At 29.8% G+C, this 24,283-nt stretch overlaps 3 protein-coding genes across 6 annotated transcripts; 1 reads left to right on the top strand and 2 right to left on the bottom strand.

The window, feature by feature from the left end:
- Positions 1–17,262, bottom strand: LOC130669847 (uncharacterized). The gene is made up of 4 exons (XM_057472965.1): positions 17,094–17,262; positions 2,907–15,016; positions 2,583–2,822; positions 1–1,804 (listed from the first exon to the last, which is right to left on the bottom strand). Exons 2-4 carry the CDS (start codon positions 14,913–14,915, stop codon positions 1,733–1,735), a joined length of 12,321 nt encoding a protein of 4,106 aa, XP_057328948.1. The 5' UTR covers positions 14,916–15,016; positions 17,094–17,262; the 3' UTR covers positions 1–1,732.
- LOC130669849 (uncharacterized) lies at positions 16,340–22,068 on the top strand. Of its 4 annotated transcripts, XM_057472969.1 has the most exons (5): positions 16,340–16,849; positions 17,611–17,723; positions 18,945–19,878; positions 20,547–21,702; positions 21,831–22,068. In XM_057472969.1, the coding sequence occupies exons 3-5, from the start codon at positions 19,047–19,049 to the stop codon at positions 21,955–21,957; spliced, it is 2,115 nt and encodes a 704-aa protein (XP_057328952.1). In that variant the 5' UTR covers positions 16,340–16,849; positions 17,611–17,723; positions 18,945–19,046; the 3' UTR covers positions 21,958–22,068. The 4 variants fall into 4 exon arrangements, with proteins under 4 accessions (XP_057328952.1, XP_057328953.1, XP_057328950.1 ...); XM_057472970.1 differs by lacking the exon at positions 17,611–17,723; XM_057472967.1 differs by lacking the exon at positions 16,340–16,849 and having other exon boundaries at positions 17,281–17,723.
- A 95-nt stretch (positions 22,069–22,163) lies between these two features.
- On the bottom strand, positions 22,164–24,110 carry LOC130670556 (enkurin-like). The gene is made up of 3 exons (XM_057473974.1): positions 23,828–24,110; positions 23,640–23,728; positions 22,164–22,415 (listed from the first exon to the last, which is right to left on the bottom strand). The coding sequence occupies exons 1-3, from the start codon at positions 24,108–24,110 to the stop codon at positions 22,164–22,166; spliced, it is 624 nt and encodes a 207-aa protein (XP_057329957.1).
- Positions 24,111–24,283: the final 173 nt, after the last annotated feature.

Below are 24,283 nucleotides of genomic sequence, written 5' to 3'. Positions count from 1 at the left end.
TTTTTTTTTTTTTTTTTTTTTTTTTTTTTATTTCATTTGTATTCGATGTAATGATAAAAATCTATTACGGCACATTCGAATTACGATTTAATAACAAATTTCACACGGCATTCAATTCAATCGCACATTTAATTTTTTTGTACATGTCTACAAATATAAATATATATATTTTATATATTTATGTCCAGTATATTATTAAACATTAATAGATATTTATTACTTTTTTTTTTTTATATCATTTAGGCACAAAGAACACACACTGATTGCAATAATTAACACATCTAATGTTTGATAATAATTTGAATTTTTTTTTTCTGGCGGTATTTTTTATAAAGAAATAATTTATGGTACCACTCTCAATTGATTATGTTAAATGCTCAAATATTAATTCATTATTATCAGCATAATAAGCCTCTGCAGTTTAAAAATTTGTCTATATTTTAGTTAGAAATATATATATATATTAATTTTTTTTTGTATTGATAAAAATACTTTCCGAATATGATTGCACATAAATATTTTTAAAAAATATTTTTACAGCAAAAAATTTATATAAAATTTATATTTAATGCAAAATATTTATCTAGCGTAGCAATCAAATATTTTATAAGGTCACAATGGTATTGAATTTTTTGTTTGCTTTAAAAACAAAATTTCTAACGTAATGTGTGCTAATATTTTGTTTTTTATAAATAAGTTTCTACCAATAGTTATAAATAATTCAACATGATTATCAAATGCGAATATAAAAGCCAAACAAACGTGCATAAAATTTTTAAAAAATTCATTTAAAACTAGTGCCCTTTTAGGCTTTGAATTAAAAGAGATTCATTTATTTATATAATAATCGTATACTTATTGATTTAATTTAAAACTTTGTTTTTGTAAAATTCAATAATTTTGAAGTTAGCAGACAATTAGCAATTTTTTGATTATTTTTTTCAACAATTTAATTTTCAAAAAAATTCAAAAATTATTAGACGTCGGCTAACTTTAGTATCATTAAAATTCAATGTATAATTAAGGCACACGTGCATTATTTTTATAGAAAAAAATTAAACGTAGGCTAAAAATTATTTATAAGAGCAAGAGAGTGGATAAAAAGGCCAAACATATTAAAAAATTTTTAAAAATATAATTATATTTATATTAATACCCTTGTCCATTGCTAAATATATATATACTAAAATCACCGATTTACAAATAAAGATAAAAAAAATCTTTGTCTACTTAAAAAATTAATTCCCACAATTCTTAAGTGATTTATTTCAAAATATATATTACTCGTGTAACCCGAACATACTTACGTGTATGTAATATCCATGCAATTTCATACTCGAAATCACATAAATAAATATCAATATATTATTTCAAAATAAGATTTATATCTATAAATATATTATATATTATGTTTAATATTTATGTTTTTTTTTGTTTTTTGACTTATGAGATAAGATTTTTTTTTTCGTGAATTAAACAACCACGAGTATAACGTACTCGTAACATTTATTTGTACAATTGTTTGAAATACCGCGAAAATCTCTTGGCAAATTCAAATTATTTAAATATACACTAAATTAACTAACTGATTTTTCGTGTATTTATATATATATATATATATCTATATATATATGTATAACTATGTATATATATATTTTTTCCTTTAAACTTGTATTTTTTTTTTTTTTCATTTCACTAATATCTTTGGCTAACCAACTTATTAATTATTTACTCACGATTTGTTGTCTTCATTAATAGTTTTATTCTTATTACTGGCGCCTTTTTCCAAACTTATCGCTACATCCTGAAAAAATAAATTTATTGTCATTAGAAATATTTTTTTTTAATTGACTAATTAAATTAATAATAACCCGTCCATTAAAACTATCGATAGTTCAATTACGCTATCAAAAAATTTTTTATTACTGTTTTTTTTGTTTTTTATTTTTAACTTAATTAAATAAAGTATGCTATCATTAATAACTTGGGTTTACCCCAATCGATTATAGACTATTTTAAAAAAAAAACTATTGATAAAAAATATTAAATTTAATTAACAATTAAAATGTATGTCAGTAAAAACCCATGTAAAAAAATTTGTTCCAAAAACGTTAATCGCAGAAGACTTATAAATTTTCAAATTTTTTTTTCAATAATTTAATTTAATTTAAAAAAAAAAAAGCTAAAAATATGCTCATGTAGAAAATTTTAAAAACTATAGGTGCAATTTTTTAAAATAATTTTTTTTTGTTTATTTATCGTTTTTTTAAAAATCAAAGAATTATTAGACGTCGGATAATTTCAATATTATTAAACTTTTTACGATCCTGAAGTTAGCAGACAATTAAAAATTTTTTGATTTTTTTTTGAACAATTAAATTTGAAGAAAAAAAAACTAAAAATATGCACATGTAGAAAATTTAAAAAACTATAAGTGTATTTTTTTGAAATATTTTTTTTTTATAATTTATCGTTTTTAAAAAAAATCAAAGAATTATTAGACGTCGGCTAATTTCAGTATTATTAAACTTTTTTCGAACAAATTTTTTTTTACACAGAAATTAAAAGAATAAATAAATTACTTGAACAGCTATTTGAAGTGGAGTTGGTTCACCAGGTACGCAGTCTGTCCTAACGATACTGGCAGGTAATAATCGAGGACATGGTTTACCAGTGAACAGCATGAATAAGGCATGGACGGTTCTGCGTTGGGTAAGTTCAGTATGCCGATGCTGATATCCAGTTAAATGTCTTCTATGCCTTTCTGTTGTTGGGAACCATCTCTCACACAATATACAGTAACGTTTGTGTTTAATAGTCGCCTGTAAACATAATAATTCATTAAATAATATAATATATTTTATTAATCATCAAATAAATAGTCAACAATAATATTTAAAACAAACCTTTTCATGATAAGCCATTTGCGCAACGATATCAGCAAATGTAACAGCTTCGGAATCTTGATGTATAACAGAATCATCCTTTTCACTTTTTTTGTCATCAACTTTTTTCGGACTATCGGGATTCAATTCCGTGCTGTCTTGCTTTGTTATTTCCGGCGGAGATCTAGAAGTATCTCTTTCATTGAGATCAAAATTAACTTGATCAGCTGGTTCTAAAGTAGGCATTATCTCTGTTACATTTTTCGTAACTTCAGTCGTGGTTGTTTTTAATTCTTGTTGGTGCTGATGATGCTGCTGCTGCTGATGATGATGTTGTTTAGGTATTTTAGGTATTTTATAATTACATACCTTACTTGAACTATCAGTACTTGGTGACGGACATGGCTGTCGATTTTCTGAGTCTTTAGAACGTCCAGATTCATAATTATGTTTTTTTGATGATGATGATGATGATGATGATGACAACGTTGACGATGACGATGACAATGAAGAACTTGATGCTTTTGATCTAGAACTAGAGCTTTCAGCAGAATGTGAAGATGATGAAGATTTTATTTTCTTCGAGGTAGAATTACTAGATTCACTTAAATCATTCGATTCTCTTGAACGCTTAAGACTTTTTATCGTATCGTTAACCAAAAGAGTGCTGTCACGTGCAGCTGTTACACTGACAGATGTTTCTTCATGTTTTTTACTACTGCTACTACAACTCTCTGACTCAATTTTCGAACGTTTTTCTCGTCTATCAGAACTACTAGTTCTCTTCGACTTTGAATGTTTTCTATCGGAACTTTCATGTTTTCTATCAGATCTTTCTTCATGTTTTCTGTTACTTCCTTCATGTTTTCTATCAACTTCCTCATGATGTGATTTTGTTGAATCTTTACGTGAAACATCACACGAAACTCCACTCTCTTGGAAGACACGATTTTTATCTGTTTTTATTTCATCTTTTCTGCTTGAAGAACTTTTCGTCACATCAAATCCAGCGCCTTGTTTCTTTTCCGCCGCAGTCTTTGGTCTTGATGATAATAATTTAACTTTACTACTACTTCTATTACTATTATTATTATTATCACTATTACTATTATTATTATTAGTACTACTACTACTATTTTTATATTCACTTTTAGTTTTAGCAAGACAACGTTTAAGAGTTTCTTTAGCCGCCAAAACTTCTTTAACCAACGAATCAGAACAGCAAATATTTATTTCACTCGGCACATCACATTTATGGTGATAATTAATTGCCATTGATGTTGAACCACCATCACCCGTATTATCAACAATATTATCACTACGACTCTTCCATCTGTCTTTATTATTATCACCATCACCAACTGCAGTACTAACAGATTCCGCATAACTAGGCGAACAATAATTATCAACAATAGAACTTGTTATCTCTGGTACAGGAACTTCCAATGATTCAGAGCTATTATCAACTATTTCTAGTTCAAGCTCAAACTGAGTTGGTATCGCATCCTCTGAATACAACTGTGCCATATCACCATTAGCTATTCTACGTTTACCTTCAAGTGGCATTGGTACTTCGGATTCTGGTTGTGATACTTCTGGTGATGCTGGAAGAATTTCAATAGTTGTTTGACTCTCGTCTGACGATTCAAGTTTTATCACTGACTCAGGTACTTCATAATTTTCACCAACATCAACATCATCAATATTTTTGTTTACAACATCTACTGTCACGTCACGTTCACTGGCAAGTGTCGTGACAGTTGGTTCTGTTATTAAATCGTTAATTTTTTTACTGCAAGATGTTGCACTAAATTCAAATTCACTCATAGTTTCTGCACTTGTCGTTGTTGCTATCGTTGGTGTTGTTAGTTCAACTACGGCTGCTTTCTCTTTTTGATTTCGATCTTGATTTTGTTGCTGCTGCTGCTGTTGTTGATGCTGGTGATGATTTTCAGATGAATCAGTGAACGCTGTTAGTTTAGTATCAAGACTTTCATCTTGACTCGACTCATCATTCAGACGTTTTGGTCCATCGCGCCGGATAATTCGCGGGAAATCTTCAGTATCTGAATCATCATTTAAACTTCTCGTTGAATTTCTTCTTACATTAGATTTTTTCTCATGACCATGACCATGACCATGACCATGAGTATGACTATAACTATGACTATGGCTGTGATAACTAGAACTTGATGATCCTTTTCCTGATCTCCCGGAATCCGAATGCCTGCGCTTGCCTTTACTGATTGATCTATCCGAACTTAAATGAATTTTATCACTTGGATCAGACGACGTGCGTGTCCAGCGATCTCTCTTTGAACATGTGGACACATGTGATATATCAGTCATTGTCAGCACTTGAAGCATATTAACTGGAATTTTAACATGCGATGATTCTTTAGCCATTGTATCCAATACTTTAAAACGTTCAAGTTTAACTTCTGGTTGCCATTTAGAATCTAATTTAATAGCATCGCCACCATCTTTACTTAATTCACACTTAAACTCGGCACTTGATGACGCACGTTTTATTATTACTTTCGGTATTTTCTCTGACATACTTGTATGAGAGTTTGTATTTCCCTCTTTGTCTACTGACGGTGAACGTTCACTTGGCTGTTTAGTTTCACTTCGATGTCGACTTGATGATTTTTTCTGATGACTTTTTTGTGACAAGCTAGAAGTATCTGTTGGACTTTTTGATCTTTTCTTTTTCGAATCATGAGATGACTGAGAAACGCGTGATTCAGATTTTTTTATTTTTAATTTTGGAATTTTTTCATGTCTCTCCTCGATATTTACATCACGACTTGAGTCACCAACTCGATGTTTCTCACCAGATTTATCAGGCTTACTACTGCCACTAGTACGCTCTGATTTTTCTGATCTATCTGATCTTTCTGAATGCTCACTTTTCTTAGTGGTTTTGCTGGATGATGATTTTCCTTCTCGTGATGTTGATCTTTTTATCTTACGAATTTTAACTTTCGGTACATTCTTCGTAGACTCTGAATCATTGTCATATAATTCCATACTCGCATTTTCAAAAATCATTTTCGGTTGACAATCGTCAAGTTTTATCTTCATTTTGGGTACTTTGCACTCAATGATTCCAATTGATTTTTTAACTGAATCCTTACGCGATTCATGATGTTTTTTATCATCCAATTTTATTTTAACTTGAAATATTTTTTGATCCTCATGAGCTTTAGGAAACGATAACTCAACAGCATTTTCTTCAACTGTCGGTGTACCAGGACGTGATTTTAAATTTCTTATTATCATCTTTGGTATTTTAGGATGTGAAGAAATTTTATGACTTGATGATGCTTTGGTGTCTATACTTTTTAGTGACGATATATCTGACGGTGGTAATATTTGTGATATAGTTGATGATGATTTTGATGAATAATCAGTCTTTTTAATTATAAATTTTGGTATTTTATCTGACACAATTGTCGTTGATGGTTTCTTACTACTGTCCAACAGTTTTCCACTCACATCACTCGTTATTTTACCCAAAAATGTTAAATTTTTATCCGTATTTTCATTGATATTTGATGATGTATTCAAATCCTCCGTTAGCTCATTAGATTGGTGAATTGAAAATGTATCAAAATGATATTTAGGACTTGGTATACGTCCAGAAAAATTTAAAACTTTTAAATTATTATCTTTATTATTTTTATCTTCTAATTTATCATCAAAAAAAATAACCGGTGAGTTTTGTTTTATATCAATATGATTTTCTGGGCTGTCGATGCGCCCAGTAAAACTTAATATTTTTTCCTTTTCTTTTTCATTAACATTCAAATTTTCAACTTTATCACTTTGTAATGGCGATGCATCTTGAGCATTAGAATCATCTTCACTTTCACTCGATATTCTACCAGAAAATGATAATAATTTATCATTAATATCACATTTATTATTTTTATTATCATCTTCTGTTTTATCATCAACAACATTAACTTCAATATCATCATCATCCTCATCATTATCATTATTGTCGTCATCAACTTTTGATAAATCATTTAATTTATCAAATGTCTCCTGCTGCTCTCGAGTTTCACAGTTGTCATTTTTTAGTCCACTTAATACTAAACTTTTTCTCACGTCATTAAGATCAGTCGCATCGATGGCTTCTTGACTAGACGTTGACAAAAAATTAATACCACCATTATTACTAAAGTCATCACTTTCTTGTTTGGATTCAGCGCAATCACTTCCAAATTGTGTTGAACTACGGGTGTCAATATAATTTGAAACTTCAGACTCTATTGAAATTTCACTGTCAGGCTCGTGGGTTTTAATCAAATTTGGATTATTCAAAGGTCCAAAAACAACTGGTGGTACTGATGGTTTTTCAAATACATCATCGTCTTCATCATTATCCTTATGCCTGTTGTCATTAACCGATAAATCTTTCAAAGATAAACAAATAGCTGTGTCATTTGGTAGCATATCATCACACGTATCAGCTTCTCTATCTGTTTGTACATCGACTAATTTATCACTCGCCATTTTAACGTTAAATTTTCTGTAACCAATAATATTTCTATCAGCGATCGCATCAGTTGCCGTTGATAATGAAGTTCCTGCACCAGTATAACTACTTATGTCTTCATAATAAATACTCATATTATTATCTCTTTTGCGTGATTCAACTTCATCACTAGATATCCGTCTTAATATCGTTCCATCATTTAATTTTTTTAATCCAATAAAATTTGACATTTGCTTTGTACACACAGATGACGATAATGACGCTGGTAACTCTTTTAATTTATTATCATTCTTATTATTTGGTTCATCTTTATCGTTATCGTTGACAGCAGCCTCGTTATTAATTTTAATTTGACAATTTAATTTACGAGTTACTTTATGACTAGGAAATGCTAAATCAAGACCTTTTAGCATTGAACTGTCATAATTTTTATTATTTTTTATTAACAACATGAAATTCGTTAATTTTTCTATATTTGTAATATTTGGTATTGTTTTATTTATATTTTCCTGTACTTTAATTTCTTCTTCCATTCTTATTTCATGATTTTTATCTTCTATTTCTTCTTCTTCTTCTACTTCTACTTCTTCTTCCTCTTCCTCTTCCCTCATTTCTTCACCTTCATTTTCAACAAACAATTTGGCATTATCTTTATTTATATCATCAACTTTATCAACATTATTATTAACATTATTATCAGAATTAGTAACTGGTAAAACAATATCATCGTTAACATTTAAATCAACTATTGATTCAAAAATATTATTATCATTTTTAGACTCTTTAATATTATCAACTTTTTCCACATGATGTAACAATTTTTTTGGCCATCTTTGGCATCTCTTTGGCTCTTTACTACTTTTACTACCTTCTGTGTAAGTAGTAGAAGATTCAAGTCCACTGTCAGTAAGCATTGCTTGAGAATCCTGCTCAGTATCAACGCTAGCTGGTGGCTTCATCATCATTATTGAATTACCCCCAATATCTTTAAAATCATCATCATCGTCATTCGATGCTTCAGGATCTAAAGAATCAGGGGTCATTTTATTTTTTTCTCTCGCTGTTATCTCACGTCTTTCATCAACGCTGCGGATCTCCTTCGAAGGTATAACATTTGATTTCACAATAGTAGACATTGAAGTATCCGTAACGTCTTGATCATGACAGTCATGATGAACTTGTGTTAAATTTTTTGAAAATAATTCCAATTCTTCTCCATTTGATATTTTTGATTCTACACCTCTATTACCTTCAAAATTATCATTACTTATTATTTTATTATCATAATTAATGTGATTAATCGAAGAACCACTTGGTAAATCAATTGCACGATCCCATTCTAAATTACCATCATGCCTTCTCTTAAAATTCGACGCATCCTCGTGATAAAAATCTTCACTCCTACGGCTGGTGTACATCATGGACTGGGAATGTCGATGATGATCATAACTAAATGTCGAATCACTCGGCGAATAATTCAACGGAGTTGAAATTTCCGTAAAAATAGTACTTTGATCACCAATAAAGTCATCATAATCATCAACCCTATCTCTCGATCTGCACTCATATTTATTGTTGACCACTCTGTTATTAATTTTAAACTGTCTTTCATGATGACTATCACCCCACCTTCCACTCCCAAGCTTACAAGTCATTGACTTGGTTCTTTTACCCGTATCTAAATATTTGTCTCTGTCAGTTGGCTCATATTTACGTTTATTCCATCTCTTTTCTTGGTAATCTTTCGATTGTGCTCTTGGCTGATATAGATCTTTAATCATCGGATAACCTTCGCGTTGTCTCGCTTCCATAAGTAGAACGCGATAAGTGTATCGTGGGTTTGGACTGTACGTTATCTTGCCATCTTTAGTTGTGTAAACCGGAACTGTATTAAGATTAATCCCCAAGCTATCAGGACTAGATTGTCTAACATTTGAGTACGGATTACGATATCTTTCGCTATCTTCCAATCTCCTATTACGCACCTCTGCATCCATTCGCGATGATATACCATCCTCGTCGTCTATCAGTGAATATCTCGTTTGACTGTTATTATCATTTTCATTATTATTATTATTATTGTTATTATTGCTACTGTAATTTGGTGCAACGTCAAAATTATCAAAATCAAAAGATGATGTATTGTCGATTAAAAAATTTGATTTATTCCAAATGTTATTTATTAAAGTTGTATCAGATGGGCCAGGTGTCATGTCACACGGTGATCTAGAAACAATATTATCTAGATCATTAATACGGCAAGTATTTAACGTTGTGTCTACCGATAATCTACGTGGTGCGTCTTTACTTTTATTTAAATCACCGGCCGATTCACTATTCTCGTCTTCTTTGGTATCTTCTGGTATAATATCCAAAATATTATTCGTGTTATTTTTTAGTGTTTCTTGTAAATCATCGTGTGATTGACGAGACATTTGATTTAAATTAACGTTATAATTAAAACTATCGTCATTATCTTTATCAATTATTTTACGGTCTTGCATTAAAGTGGATTCAAAATTTCTACTATTATTATTACTATTAGTTGAATTTAAATTCTCATAATAATTTACTTTTTTGTTATTATCAATAAAATGTTTATCTTCATTAGACTTACGTCGATATGATTTAAAACTGTGGCCCCCACTGTGTCGGCGATAAAATTTTTCACTGTGAAACTTAGACTTCCGAGTGTCAAATTCATCGGGCACTGATTTACGACGACGATAATTAAAAATTGATTTGGGTGAATAATTTGTTGTTTCACGTTCGGGAAATGAAAAGAAGCCACGTATTTTATTATTGCGACAAATTTCATTAACACTATCAGTTAATTTATCGTTCAATTGTTTATTACCACGATTTTTATCACTACGTGACACATTTATCTTTATTTCAATCGCGTCAATGGCTTCACTTGCTTCATCGTCACTTTTTTCTTTAACATTAATATTAGCAACGTGTATTTGTACATCAGTATCTTTATGCCCACCACGAAAGCACTTTGTAACTGTGTGCGTTTCCAAGGATCTAAATGCATTAGATATTGTCTCAAATGATTTATCACTCTGTACACCCGACATTTCATCCATTTGTTGTTTATTATTATTATTATTATTAAATTTTTTATTTCTTTCATTATTATCAGCGTTATCATTATTATCATTATTTTGTAAAATAATACCACGAACTTGGATCGTTTTAGTTTTTATTGTCGAATCATCAGATAATGAATTATCTTCTTGACTACAGTCATAATCATTCGAATCATTTTTGCCTAATGATAATTTTTCAACAGATTTATCTCGACGATATTCTCGTAATGACTTTAACCGATCATTATTTTTCTCCTGTCTCCGGCGTTCAAATTTATCAAAATCCGTGCTCTGAGATTCACCAGAAATATCAAAAATAGAAGGAATATAATTTTTTTTATCTTCACCCCGCGATTTGTCATTATTTAAATAATTATCACACTTTGAATTATACTCGGCTGACGTATTTGCCGTATCAGTAGTAGCAGAACAACTTTTGTTATATTTATTAATTTGTATAACATCGTCATAGTTACCATGAGTTTTTTTGTCTGACTCATTGGAATGTATTTGTAAATTACTTAGCAAGTTCTCAGTACTATTTTTATCACTATGTACCATTTCATTAGTGGATAAGTTTACAGTTAAATTTTCGTGACCGTCTAAAGACTTAACTTCTATCCAGTCATCGTCCTCTTTATCTAACTGTTCATCATCATTGTCGTCATCTGACGATTCAAGTACATTTATATCACTAATGGGTAATATATTCGTCATTACTTTTGTTAATGATCGATCTTCAATAGACGTCATAGGCATCCTTGCTAACCTTGAATTATCATCGCTTATCAATGGCATCATGCAAGAGTCGTCTAATGACATATTACATAATTTATCAAGTTCGTCAGACTGTTGAAAATCTTCCGTATTTATAATTGACGGACATTTACCTGTGTCTATTTCATCAGATGACAATATGCGACTTACTGAATTACCAAGAATAGTATTGGCTCCTAATGATTCACCAGAACAATCGCCAGATTGTATCATGTCATTTGAAATGTCGCCAATAGTATCAGAGGTTTCTAAATTATTTTTTGATATTGAGTCTGAAGACTGCGTCATTCCAACCAAAGGATCCGATGATGGGTAAAATTCTTTATCTTTTTCTGGAGATTTATTTTTATCCATTGATATTAAATTTAAAGGCACTTGCTTATGATGATCTTCAAGTTCAAGTTTATTTGGTGAATGTGCATTATTATCATTACTGATACTGATGATAGCAGAGACATTTGTCGTATTACTTGCAGATGTACTAGATCTTCTTGCAATTTCAAAATCTTCAACAGCCGTTTTTTTATTACTGTCATTATCGTTATTATTTTTATTATTAACGCTACTATTGCTGTCATTAAATTTATTTTTTAAATTGTCTTGTTCATTAAAATCAAAATCCAATGAATCTTCAGGAGGTTTTTCATTTAATCTTCCATTTTCTAAGTTACCATAAGGATCAATTTTAATTGGCGAATGTGAAAAACTTATAATAGGACTATTTTGTATAACTTCTATTGGATTTGTTGATATTGATAAATCAGTAACGTGCTCTGGTGATTCTTCACTGTCAGAATGAATAGGCGTATTCAATGTCGTTGAAATAGGCGTACATTCAGACATTGGTAGATCAGGTAAACTAATATCATCTGGATTGTGCGATTCTTCACTTGCAAAAGAATGTTGTTTTTTAAGATTTAAAGAATTATTACTGTCATTATTAGGTGGATTAATTTTACTCGACTCGTTAATAACTTTTATTTGTCTGTCATTATTATTATCATTGCTGTTATTATTATCATTATCATTAGTATTTTTATTTTTATTATTGTTATCATTATTAGTATTTTTATCCGTGTTATCAGTTTGTGATGATGATTTTTCATAATTAACTTGCAATGTTTTATCTCGACTGTTATTATCATTTGCGGTTTCAGTTGTTGCCTCAACAATTTCTACAGACGCATCAATTATTGATGCAACAACTTGATCAACGACAATTACACCTCCAGCTTCTTTCGTAGTATCATTACATTCCGTTATTTTAGTACAAACATCAGAGCCTGGTTCGTAGAGTGTTATTGTCTCAGTACCCTCAGGTGTTTCATTAATAATCTCAATTGGTGCCTTAGCAATTTGTTCCATTGTCAATGAAGATACGTCACTATATACCGTTTGAATTGTCGTTAATTCGGATTCATTTGGCAAATGATCAACAATATGAATTGTTGGTATATCATCACTATCACTCTGTATACACTGGACAATAGTACCAGAATTAGCTAATTCTTCAATTGTTTTTAATCCAGTAACATTTATATTATCAACATTATTTTGTACAATTAAATTAGCATCTATTATCGTTGCCTGTTCGGTAATTTTATCAACGTTATTTATTTTATTTTGTTGTGATTCACGATTATCTTCATTTATAATTTGTTTTGGTGGTGAAACAGAAGCTCGTCTGGCTGCAACAACTGATGCAATATTATTCATTCCAGCTTGCGAAAGATTTGCAGCTGTGGCTTCTTCTTCCTCAGTTTCATCCCAATTAGCTAAAAATTGTCGGACATCAAGCGCCGGTTTGTCTGTAAATTCTTTTGAATTTTGATTATCAATCGTAGGCATTGACGTCGTTGTTCTTAGAGTATCTCCCGCTGATGTTCTTATAGGCGGGGACATATCAAGGTCATCAACATTAACTATTAAATTATCAAAATCCGTGGCATCATTTTTTTGCATCATATAATTTTCTTGATTATGTAAATTATCACGATTTCTTGATAAATTTAATGATTGTTCTGTTATTTTATTATAATTATTTTGCTGTTGATCCATTGGGTTTCTGATAACGTTAGTTTGATTATTATTATCCGTATTGTCTGTATTTTCTGATGTACCAATTGGATTAACAGGATTAAGAATCCCCGGAAAATGTCCAGGATTGTAATTAGTATTGATAAGAACACCGTTCTGATCAAACTGTAAATTAATCGGTGGTATTTGAGGTGGACCACTAGAAGGACTTGGTAATTTAGATGTTTCTTGAAGCATTCCTTGATAGTCAGCATTCTGTTGTAATCTCAGTATTTCACGATATCTCATCAGATATTCTTGATATTTAGGATGGGATTGATAACCCGGTACTCTTGTCATTGCGCGCAAATGACTTTCTATTGAAAACCGTTGCATAGATAATTTTTGTTGATACGCGTGATATTTTTGATAAGGTCCGTGTAATGCTGAAGGTGACGTCGGTAATCTAGTACCAACGGCATTGGGATCTGGAAATTCACGTGGAAAATCTCTAGCCATATCCCGAGGTAGTTGAGGATTAAAATATGAATTTTGTATTGATGATGGAAGATTACTTGCGCTTGATGTTGGCATACTATTTGTTCCTAGAGCACCATTTTGATATGACATCTGTTTATTATTGTACTTTTGTTGTACAATAACACTTTGTTGCTCTGGATACTTGATGATTCCTTGATTTTGTGAATGATTAGCCTGTGAATTAGGGCCACTGCGTCTTAAATACTCTTTCACCGAGTGAGGACACTTTTGGCATTCCGATGTAAAATTATAATTTTGCATTGGATTATAATTTTGAATTAAACTAGAGCTAGGATAATTTCGTGATAATTCTTTACGATATTTGTACTCGGGATAGTTACGACGATTGTCTACGGGAAATGGTGCTGGTGGTAATTCTTTATTTTCGATACAATCTTTTCTAAGGTTCATGTCAGGTACAAAGCGTCGATTTTCCATATGATAACCAGCAGATCGCATGTTATCTCTGTAGGCTGCGTTTGCTGGATAGTGACCATATTTTTCCCAGTGTTGGTAAGCAATACTCGTGTCGGGATTACAGCAAGGACCTTTGCAAGTCCCAAATGGTGGACCTTGACGTCCTCCTGGTGACATGGGACCTACTGGTGAGGTCTGTGGAGCCATACTGGAATGAATGTTACTTATATTTGATCCACTTGAATGATTATTAGGTGGGTTGAATGGCATTTGATTGTTCCGATGCGGTAATTCGGGTTCATTAAGTGGACCTACAGGCGCCAGACGCGGATCCATTGAACCCGGCATGCCCTCCATCATCGGATTTCTCGACGGCGATGAACCGTAATGACCCACACAACCCGAAAGTCCCATGTGGACACCCGTGTTTGAGTTTGTCGCACAACTCGGTCCAGCCATCGCCGTCGACGCGTAATTTCGTGAATAATTGACGTCATTGCGGTGGTGCTTGCTTTGACGTTCGTTTGTCGATAAATTTATTGAATCTAGAGCCGGTGGATTAATACTAGAGTGAAATATATGATTGGGATTAGCATTTTGTGAGCTGGACGATCCTGTACGTCCATGCTGCGGTGGGTTGTACTGATGCCAATCTGGCAGGTTCCCGCTGTAGCTCATTGTACATTGTCTTGCTGATCAAAACTTTTATTTTCAATGCCCAATGTTATTTACTTTCTCATTTACTAGCGGTCATGTTGACACAGCAGGACACTCGGAACCTGAAATAAGTTTTTTTTAATGTACTGTAAAGTGAAATAGTAAACATGTCATGTCAATTTTTTTTTTTTTACTGTAGCAAATATGCAGTAAGTTTTTTTTTACTTTTTCGTTAAATAACTTAAAACAGACAACCGAGAGATTACATACTTATAATAATATTATAACATAAAAGTAATTATATTATCTTGTATGAAAATATATACAAATATATATATTACATATAGTGCAAATATCAAAGTCATTAATATGGAAGCTGAATGATAATTTAAATGAAATTAATGTGTATGTATATATATATTTATATTGATTGCGAAATAAAATCTAGCACAAAGAATTAATAATTTTAATTGTTTACATATAAATATATATATTTTTAATAACAAATATAATAATTATTTCGATTAATCTATGATAAATAAATTTTTAATCATTATAGCGACAAATTTTCAACACAATCATACTCATTTAGGTCAATAACATTTAATCAAATGTATTTTATTAATTTTTTTTTTTAATAAAAATTATTTTTAAACATTATTGATCATAAATTAATTGTTTATTGTTATTTTTAATTTTTATTTGTTCAATTGATTTAGTTTATTTAAAAAATAAAAAATAAAACTTGGAAAAAACAAATGGTTTATTACGACGTGTAAGTGCTCAGAATAAATGTGGTAGAGTTTATCAAGCTGATAAGGTAGCCTTAGCTATTTCACTAGCTTATGATAAGAGATTTGATGACAAAACAATCAATTAACTATAGACTCCAATAAGCACAATAGTCCTTCAATTCGATGTACAAAAAAAAATCAGTATTCTTTTAAATTATCAATCTAAATATAGTTCAAAAAATTTTTTACAATTAAAATTCAAAAAGTGCAAAATCATTAAAAATTTATGAGTGTAAATGAAGCAGACATACGACAATTTTTTAATTACAATAAAAAAACGAAATAATTAAAATAATAAAACTTAAAAAAGGCATGTACTAAATTTTGAATTCTCTAAACATGTATTTTTTTATTTTTATTTTAAAAGTTTTAAAAATTGTCATGTCCACTAACTTTACTATCATAAAATTTGAGTGTGAATGTAGCAGACGTCAAATTTAAAATTATTAATCGAGTAAATAATTAATAAAATAAAATTTTTTAAAAATGCGCATTTAAAAAATTTAAAAATTACTGAGTACATTTTTTAAATTATTTACTCTATTTATTTATAGTTTTAAATTTGTCTGATGCCTGCTCCATTCACACTCATTAAAATTCAAGTGTCAAATAATTAAAAATGGATACGCGCCGCTAAAAAATTGTTATATCTATTGAATTAAATATTTAAAAAATAAATAATTCCGTGGTTAATTGCGATGTTTCCAGTTCAAGAACGTAAAAAAAAAACATATTGATAAACACGTGTATGTGTGAGTGTGTGAGTTGTTATTATTATGATTATTTTTTTTTTCTAAAAAGCCAAGTTAAATACACATTATCTACATTATTTATTGGAAAATCGTGTATGTAAATAATCGTACAGTTTAAAAGAAAAAAAAATAAATAACGATAATTTGAACAATAACAAGACAATATCCGTCACGGCATATCAGTATAATTTTTCGAAGCAAAACGTGTGAGACAAGTGACTTATTATAATAAAAAATTTCATACGGTAATAATCTATTACCGCGAAAAAAAAAGAAGAAAAAATAATATACATACATACGTATAAAAATAAAATTAATTTCACTAGCACTTATAAAATGGTAATAAAAATAATGAATGATATAAGAATAACATTTGAGTGATGTTGTTTTATAAAGGAGGTAAAAAAAGGTAAGAATAAAATAGTTTATCACGTTTGATATGCTATGACATATTTAACAGTAAAACCAACATGGTAACGCCTTGACACGATACAAAATATAATAATTATTGTCCACATTACTACGCTATCCACGTGTCACACTCCAATTACACAATTAATTAAACTTAAAATGTATATACATATATATATACCTAGAATGAACAAAATAAATAATATTAACAGTGGTATTATAAAAAAGTGATTATCTCTCACCTGCGTTTCAATATACATTCACAACACACTCGCCATTTTGGACTTGAATTATTGAGAAAAAAAAATCACGCGCCCCCTGCTGTCTTTAAATTACACACACGTATGGATATATCAAAACATCGTTAATACAGGTGTTCCGGAAGTATGTTAGAGCAATATAATTCCCCAATGCGAGGGTGCTCTGTTGTACAATCGGTTTTCATATCACAACTGCTGCTCTCACTGTTCTTACAAACACACATTTTTATCAAGTCCCGTTTTCAATTTACCGCTTTTTATTTATCCGCATGCGCGGGCATTTAAAAATGGCGCACTCTCCTTTCATACCCTTCGTATTTTCTATACTTCGTATTCGTAATCACTATATCCGTATTTACCCTTCACACATGTGGCTTGTTTGTTATTATGATTAAAAAAACACAACCTAATTATTTATTTATTACAACTCTAACTCTGTATATGTATGAATAATTAATTTTATGAGTGTTATATTAATAATTAATTATTAAAATGGAAGCCAGTGACTATTATAATTTATCAATACAAGAACTTGTTATATCTCCTTTTGCTGTTGATTGGTCACAAGATAATCAAATTTCTGTTTTAACCGAAAAAGGAGTTCATATATTTGTAATTATTTATTTATTTTATTATTTACTAACATTATTTATTTATGACAGAAAAGTTGGCGGACAATTGACAATTTTTTTAATTTTTAAATGATAAAATAAAAGTTTTTTAACAAAAAAATTAAAAATGGACTTTTAGAAAATTCTAAAATCAGTACATGCATTTTTTTTATTTTATCAATTTAATTGTTTAATTTTTTTATATGTAATTAAAAAATTGTCTTATGTCTGCTACATTTACACTCATATTTATGATACTGAAATTAGCCGACGTCTAATAATTTTTGTATTTTTTATACAAATGACAAATTTAAAAAAAAAATAATATTTCAAAATATTGCACCTAGTTTTTTAAATTTTCTACATGTGCATATTTTTAGTTTTTTAAATTAAATTGTTAAAAAAAAAATTAGATAATTTTTAATTGTCTGCTAACTTCAAAATTATATTTATTTATTTTAAAAATAAAAATAACTAGACATTTAAAATAATTATTTTTAATCACTTACTTGCCTGATTAAAGAAAATGATTTACTCAATGATGAATGTATATCTATATAGTATTTATTATTATTTATTTAAGCCTTCGTAGGATTACATGAACTTCTTAACAGAGGGTTTTACATAAAACTGTTTTCGAGATCACTTATAGCGAATACATTTATAAAATAATATAACATGGATTTAATTTGTTCCTTGTTCCTGAAATCTAAAATACGTCGCAAATCTACGCGTGTACCTGAAGATCAGAACGTTTTTCGCGCAACGAAAATGAAAAAAATTTATGCAATTTGACTGCTTAAGGGATAGTTCCGGAAGTTGGGGGTGGCCGAAGATTTTCGGCTGACATACCAGCATCTATATGCGAAAAATTTCTGAAATCTAGTCATTCAGTAGATTTTTTACTTTCCAATTTCTTTATTCGTTGCGCGGAAAACGTTCCGATCTTCAGGTACACGCAAATCTGGAGTGCAATTTTCGTCTATCCATGGGCCTAGAAATTTTTTCCTGTGGATTGTAAGCTGGACATTCAAGTACAATATGTCTAACATCCTCCCTGACATTCAAATTACAGACAGTAATCCTACAAAGGTTTAAATAAAGAATAATAATAATAGTATTGAATCACTTCTAATTGTTTTGAATAATTTTTTTTAACAGGGTTATTAATATACTTTATTTATTATCAATTATATTAATACAATAATTATATTTATTACAGGAATTACAACCGAATCCATTGTGTGCATATCCTACAGCTAAATTCAAACGATCATTTATTTATGCATCAAGTTATTTACCAATCGGACAATTTTTACCCCACATGAATTCAATAATAAATGAGTTCAGTCGAAACGACATGTATTCATTTTTATTAGACGTAACGTTAACACCAAAAATACCAGATAAAATAGATCATACACCAAGAATTGTTGGAGTATCTTGGTCACCAATTAAATTACTATCACCATCAAAATGTTTATTGGCTGTTGTTACATCAACTGGTGCTATAGATGTAACTACTAAAATAAGGAATAGTTGGTACTCGATAAGTAATTTATCAGCGTTATGGTGGGAAACAGTAAAAGATGAATTGGAATATGACCCAGAAAATATTCAAACAAATCTTGTCAATGCTGGTAAATTTAGAAGTAATTTACAGAGACTGCTTGGAACAGCTATAACATGGAGTCCACTCTATGAAGATAAATCATTGTCTTACAGCTATTTGGTGACTGGGTACCGTAGCGGTGATCTAGTCATCTGGAAAGTTATGAAAGTATTTGAAATAAAACTGAAAGTACAGCCTACGATTGTCTATCGCACGTGTTTTGATATAAATGTTAAAATTTCAAAACTTATTTGGGTAAATCTTGATACCAATAAATATTTAATTGTCGTTGGATTCATTGATGGACGAGTTTATGGTCTTCAAATAAATAAAAAAAATAATACAATAATTAAAGAATCACTTTATAAATATGAGTCTACTCCTGATCGTATGGCTGTCAGTTTTATACAAGAATATACACGCACTAATGAAGTTATAAATATTATTATTACTAAGAGTTATTTTTTAATAATGTTAACCATTGATAAGAAAGGAAAATTGTTGGGACAACAACACATTCAATTACCAGGATTTTCAATATCTGGTAATTTTTATTTATTTTTCAGGACATTCTCTGAACCTCCACTTTTTAAAAATTGTCAATGACTTCCAATTGTCAAAAGCGTATCAAAATTTTATGAATTAATTGAAAAAAAAAACTTGAAACTTTAATTGAAAAAAGAACAACTTCGTGATAATTTCGTCGAGATATAGATTTTTAAAAAATGACTTACAGTTGTTATCAATTAGAAGTTAAACAAAATTTGTCGATTAAATTATAGCCTCCAAAATTCGAATTTTAAAATTGACATGAAGATTTTACTGAAATTTGTTTAATAAATTTCGTTTAACTCCCAATTGATATCAACTGTAAGGTAAGAGACCCGATACCCGATCAGGGAACTAGTACTCGATCACTCATATATTTGTATATCAATATTTACTAAATATAAATATATTAATTCATGGAGTGATCGAATACTAGTTCCCTGATCTGTACTAGGTCTTTTACCTTAAGTTATTTTTTTTTAAATCTATACCGCAGCAAAATTGTCTTTTTTTCAATCAATGGTTTAATTTTTTTAAATTAATTGATAAAATTTCTATACACTTTTGACAATTGAGTCATTGAAAATTTTTAAAAAATAGGGGGCACTGTCTGAAAGTGACTTTAATTACTATTTAATATTTATTTACTATTAATTATTTCAGGTTTAACTTCGATCGGAAAAAATCGACTAGTAATAACAACACAAGACAGCAAAATGTATTTAATAACAATGAAAAAATGTAAATTAATTAGCGAGAGTATCAGTCACGATATGAAACCATCAAAAGTTCATTTTTTGGGATTAGCACGTGCACCAAGTGGCGTTACATTAGTAAATGTCACAAGTCCAAATGTATTGTACGATCATCTAGTGAATCGCGAGCCGAGCACAATTTATTTATTCAACTTCAAAGATGACGAATTTGACCATTGGAAAGTTTTAAATAAAGACGACGTAACGCTTGGTGATCATTGGGACTGTTTGGAATCAATAAGAATACGGGCGTCACGTGATGCTAATCCAGAACGAATTTTCCCAGTTATTTCTGAGGATTTAGAATCATTGAGTACTCACAGACTTCGTGTTATCATGTGGCTAACATTGATTACAGAAGTTATGAAGAATAAAAAACTTGTTAAGAAGATTGATAACTTTGTTGGTGAAGTATCAGAAGCTCAGCCATTGATATTCGTTCATTCGGCAGCTGATTTTATGATTAAGATATCGAAAAAAAAATTATTATCTGATGATTTGAGGCTTTCTATTCATTTTTTACGTCTTTATATGGAAGTTTTTTTGGCTGGTGAAGATGAAAGTACGGAAAAATGTATTTCAGTTAAACGGGCAAAAGATGCGTTGTCTGCAACAGCTAAATTAAGTTTAATTGAAGCAGAATATTGTAATTTGTGCGGTGAAATGGTAACTGATTTACCTTGGAATAAACCAACATGTCCAGTAGGTCATCGGTTACCGCGATGCGCTATTACACTATTGCAAGTAACATGTCTTAAGTTTCGAAACTGTCCTAATTGTGGTAGAATATTTCATCCACTGTTGGATGATGAGTTCGATGATGTCAAGTGTTTTTATTGTGATATACCGGCTATACATGACAATAGAATTGTCTCTATTAGTAATGAAGTTGAAGAAAACTGTCAAAATCTTTCTCTACGACCACTCAGTGATCAGCAGAACAGTAAAGTACAAGAAAGTGAGAATATAGTGAGTGAAAAACGATCAAAGAAACGTAAAACTAATAGCGGTGATACTTTCACTTTGATTGTTAATAAAAATGATGAAACTATTACGGAAACTTGGCAAGAATTTTAATTTTTTTTTTGTTTTTTATTTACCGACTATTATTATTGACTTTAATCATGACCATTCAATTGTATATATCGATTTTCTTTTACAGGATAAATCAATAAATAAATTTTTTTTTTAGCCATCATTATCATCGTCGTAAACATAAATATGAGGATGGCGTTCTATCATATCTATATCCTTCTCCAGTTGCTTTAAATCCTGCTCCATTTTTGCTTTTCTTTTGGCTTTGGGCGGTGTGTCAGTGAGAAATGGAAGGCTTTGAAACTGTTTCATCATTTCTTCCCATCTTTTTTTCATACCCTACAAAAATAATTATAATTTCTACTTGTAATAAAAAAAAACAAAATGAAAAACAATTAAGATTGTTCTTATTTCAATGGTGAAAAATAATTTAATAGTTTTTAATGGACATTAAATTTATAAAAAAATTAGAAGCAAAGATACTCTATTATTAGCTTACCGAAAGTAGCTGAGCACGTTCCTCATCACTAACGTAACGGCAATTCGGTTCTTTACTATGTTTTTTAAAGGATTTTTTATTATTGTCTTTACTTTCTAATCCGTCATACTCTGATGACTTTTCACTCTTTGCAGATGATTGATCTGAAGTTTTTGTATTGTTTATAAATTTATTAAAAATTTTTTTTCTTGCATTTTCACTCATACGATTTTTTTCTAAATAAAATTGAGGATTTTCATTTTCCTAAAGTTAATAAATAAATAAAATATTTTATTAAAAAATTTATACATTTGTTTTTTTAATAATAGAAAGTCTTCGGTTTCCGTGGCTCCGTCAAATGACCGCGAATTCTTGTAGAGCTCGACGAAATAAGACTTTTTTTCAAATAGCTGTAACTTCTTAAAAAATGGACTAATCCGGACGTTTTTTTTTTTCAAAATTTTCATCTTTAAGGGGGACCACTAGTGTGATCGCCTGAAAAAAGATGATTTTTGGGAATTTTTTTAAAGGAAACTACTACATGGAATGTTTTTATATTTTAAGGATATACTTGCGGATATATAATGAATACAAGATAAAATTTTTGGACCAAAAAATTGAGAATTCAGCGATTTCTTTACAATCTCTCAACGCTCCAAATAAAAAAATTCACGCCACTGCAGTGATAGCGAACTTTACAGTGCATAAAATAAAAAAAACCAAAAAGTTTTTTAAACTAGAACCCTAATTAAAAACTCCGATTGAAACGAATGAATTTCGATTGAAAGTCTATCGGATTTGAGCGGTTTCAATCGGAATTTTTAATCAGGGAAAATATTTCCCGTACCATATGACCCTCGGACTACGAAAAAAATTGACATTTAACAAAATGGCGGAGTTTTTAAAAAAAATTTTTTATTTTGTGCGAGAATTGGATGATTTTTGGCCTGACAAAATGTCATTTTTTTATTCCCTCGTAAAACTGGAGGTTCATGGTACGTAGAAAAATATATAAAATAAGCAGCGATTCGAATCAAATTGATCGGATGATTTCTCTTCGAGTTATAACTGCAGCAATTTTGAAAAATGTATTTTCGAGAACCGATAAATAGCTGCTCTTCAGATGGCTGTAACTCAAAAAAACTATTCGAGATATACACTTGAAAATTTAGTATGTTATTTTTGAAGCTGTAGACTATCGACGTATGCAATAAAAAATGAATTGATTTTTTCAAAATTTCACACTAGTGGTCCCCCTTAAATTATTTTCCCGGAAAAAATACAAAAAAAAAATGAAGATATTAAAATCTATCAAATTTTTCACTTTTTTGAAAAAAAAATGTATTTTTCTCGAAAACTTAGCGAGATATCAAACAATTTTATTCTTTAAAAAGTCTCATTTCGTCGAGTTTTTCAAGAATTTGCGATTATTTGGCAGCCACGGAAACCGTAGAATCCCTTTAATAATAATAATAAAAGAAAAATTACCACATTTTGACAAGCAGAAAAACTAGCAGGTTTACGTGGAAAAGAATTTCCACGACGATCATCAACATAATAGAGTATCGGTTTCTTTGCTTGTGTATTTTTAATTTTAATAATATTATCACGTTTAAAATTTTTTTCAGAATTAGTTGAATTTCTTGGTAACTTATCTGAAGTATTTGATAATTTACGTGACTTCCATTCCGGTAATTTGTGCGGATAATCTGGTATATGATAATGTTTATGTTTAATATCAGTACGTTGTATTTCATTGCGCGAATGTTTTCTTAAAAATTCTTGCGGTGGATTTAATGATACTCGAGGTACACCGAAAGTTTTATGTGCACTTTTGCCATGAATAGATGCTCTTTTAACAGAATTACGAAATTTAGATACGTACATTGGCGGTTCTTCTATTTCAATCGGTGGCTTTGCTATTAATTCCATTATATTTTCATCAAGATCATAAACCATTTTTATAATTTATGAATAATTTAATATGTTAAATAAATATCGCGTTGAGTAAATTAATATAAATTTTATTAATTAAAAGTTTATAGTAATTATTTATAACAGATATTATCTACCGCATGACATGTATGTACATATATTTAATATTTTATCAATAATAAATATATTACCTTAGC

The sequence above is a fragment of the Microplitis mediator genome, chromosome 6, assembly GCF_029852145.1.
Source record: "Microplitis mediator isolate UGA2020A chromosome 6, iyMicMedi2.1, whole genome shotgun sequence".
NCBI lineage: Eukaryota > Metazoa > Arthropoda > Insecta > Hymenoptera > Braconidae > Microplitis > Microplitis mediator.
This window is presented reverse-complemented; position numbering and strand designations above follow the sequence as displayed.

Bases quoted from the DNA above. Each gene is read 5' to 3' on its own strand.
- LOC130670556 (XM_057473974.1), bottom strand. From the start codon at position 24,110: ATGGTTTATGATCTTGATGAAAATATAATGGAATTAATAGCAAAGCCA. The intron at 23,729-23,827 runs GTAAATTATCAA...AAAATACACAAG, and splicing joins ATTACCGGAATGGAAGTCAC to CAAAGAAACCGATACTCTAT. The intron at 22,416-23,639 runs GTAATTTTTCTT...TATTAACTTTAG, and splicing joins TTTCTGCTTGTCAAAATGTG to GAAAATGAAAATCCTCAATT.
- LOC130669847 (XM_057472965.1), bottom strand. From the start codon at position 14,915: ATGAGCTACAGCGGGAACCTGCCAGATTGGCATCAGTACAACCCACCG. The intron at 2,823-2,906 runs GTTTGTTTTAAA...TTATGTTTACAG, and splicing joins AAATGGCTTATCATGAAAAG to GCGACTATTAAACACAAACG. The intron at 1,805-2,582 runs GTAATTTATTTA...TTATTTTTTCAG, and splicing joins CACTTCAAATAGCTGTTCAA to GATGTAGCGATAAGTTTGGA.
- LOC130669849 (XM_057472967.1), top strand. From the start codon at position 17,604: ATGGAAGCCAGTGACTATTATAATTTATCAATACAAGAACTTGTTATA. The intron at 17,724-18,944 runs GTAATTATTTAT...TATTTATTACAG, and splicing joins AAAAAGGAGTTCATATATTT to GAATTACAACCGAATCCATT. The intron at 19,879-20,546 runs GTAATTTTTATT...TAATTATTTCAG, and splicing joins ACCAGGATTTTCAATATCTG to GTTTAACTTCGATCGGAAAA.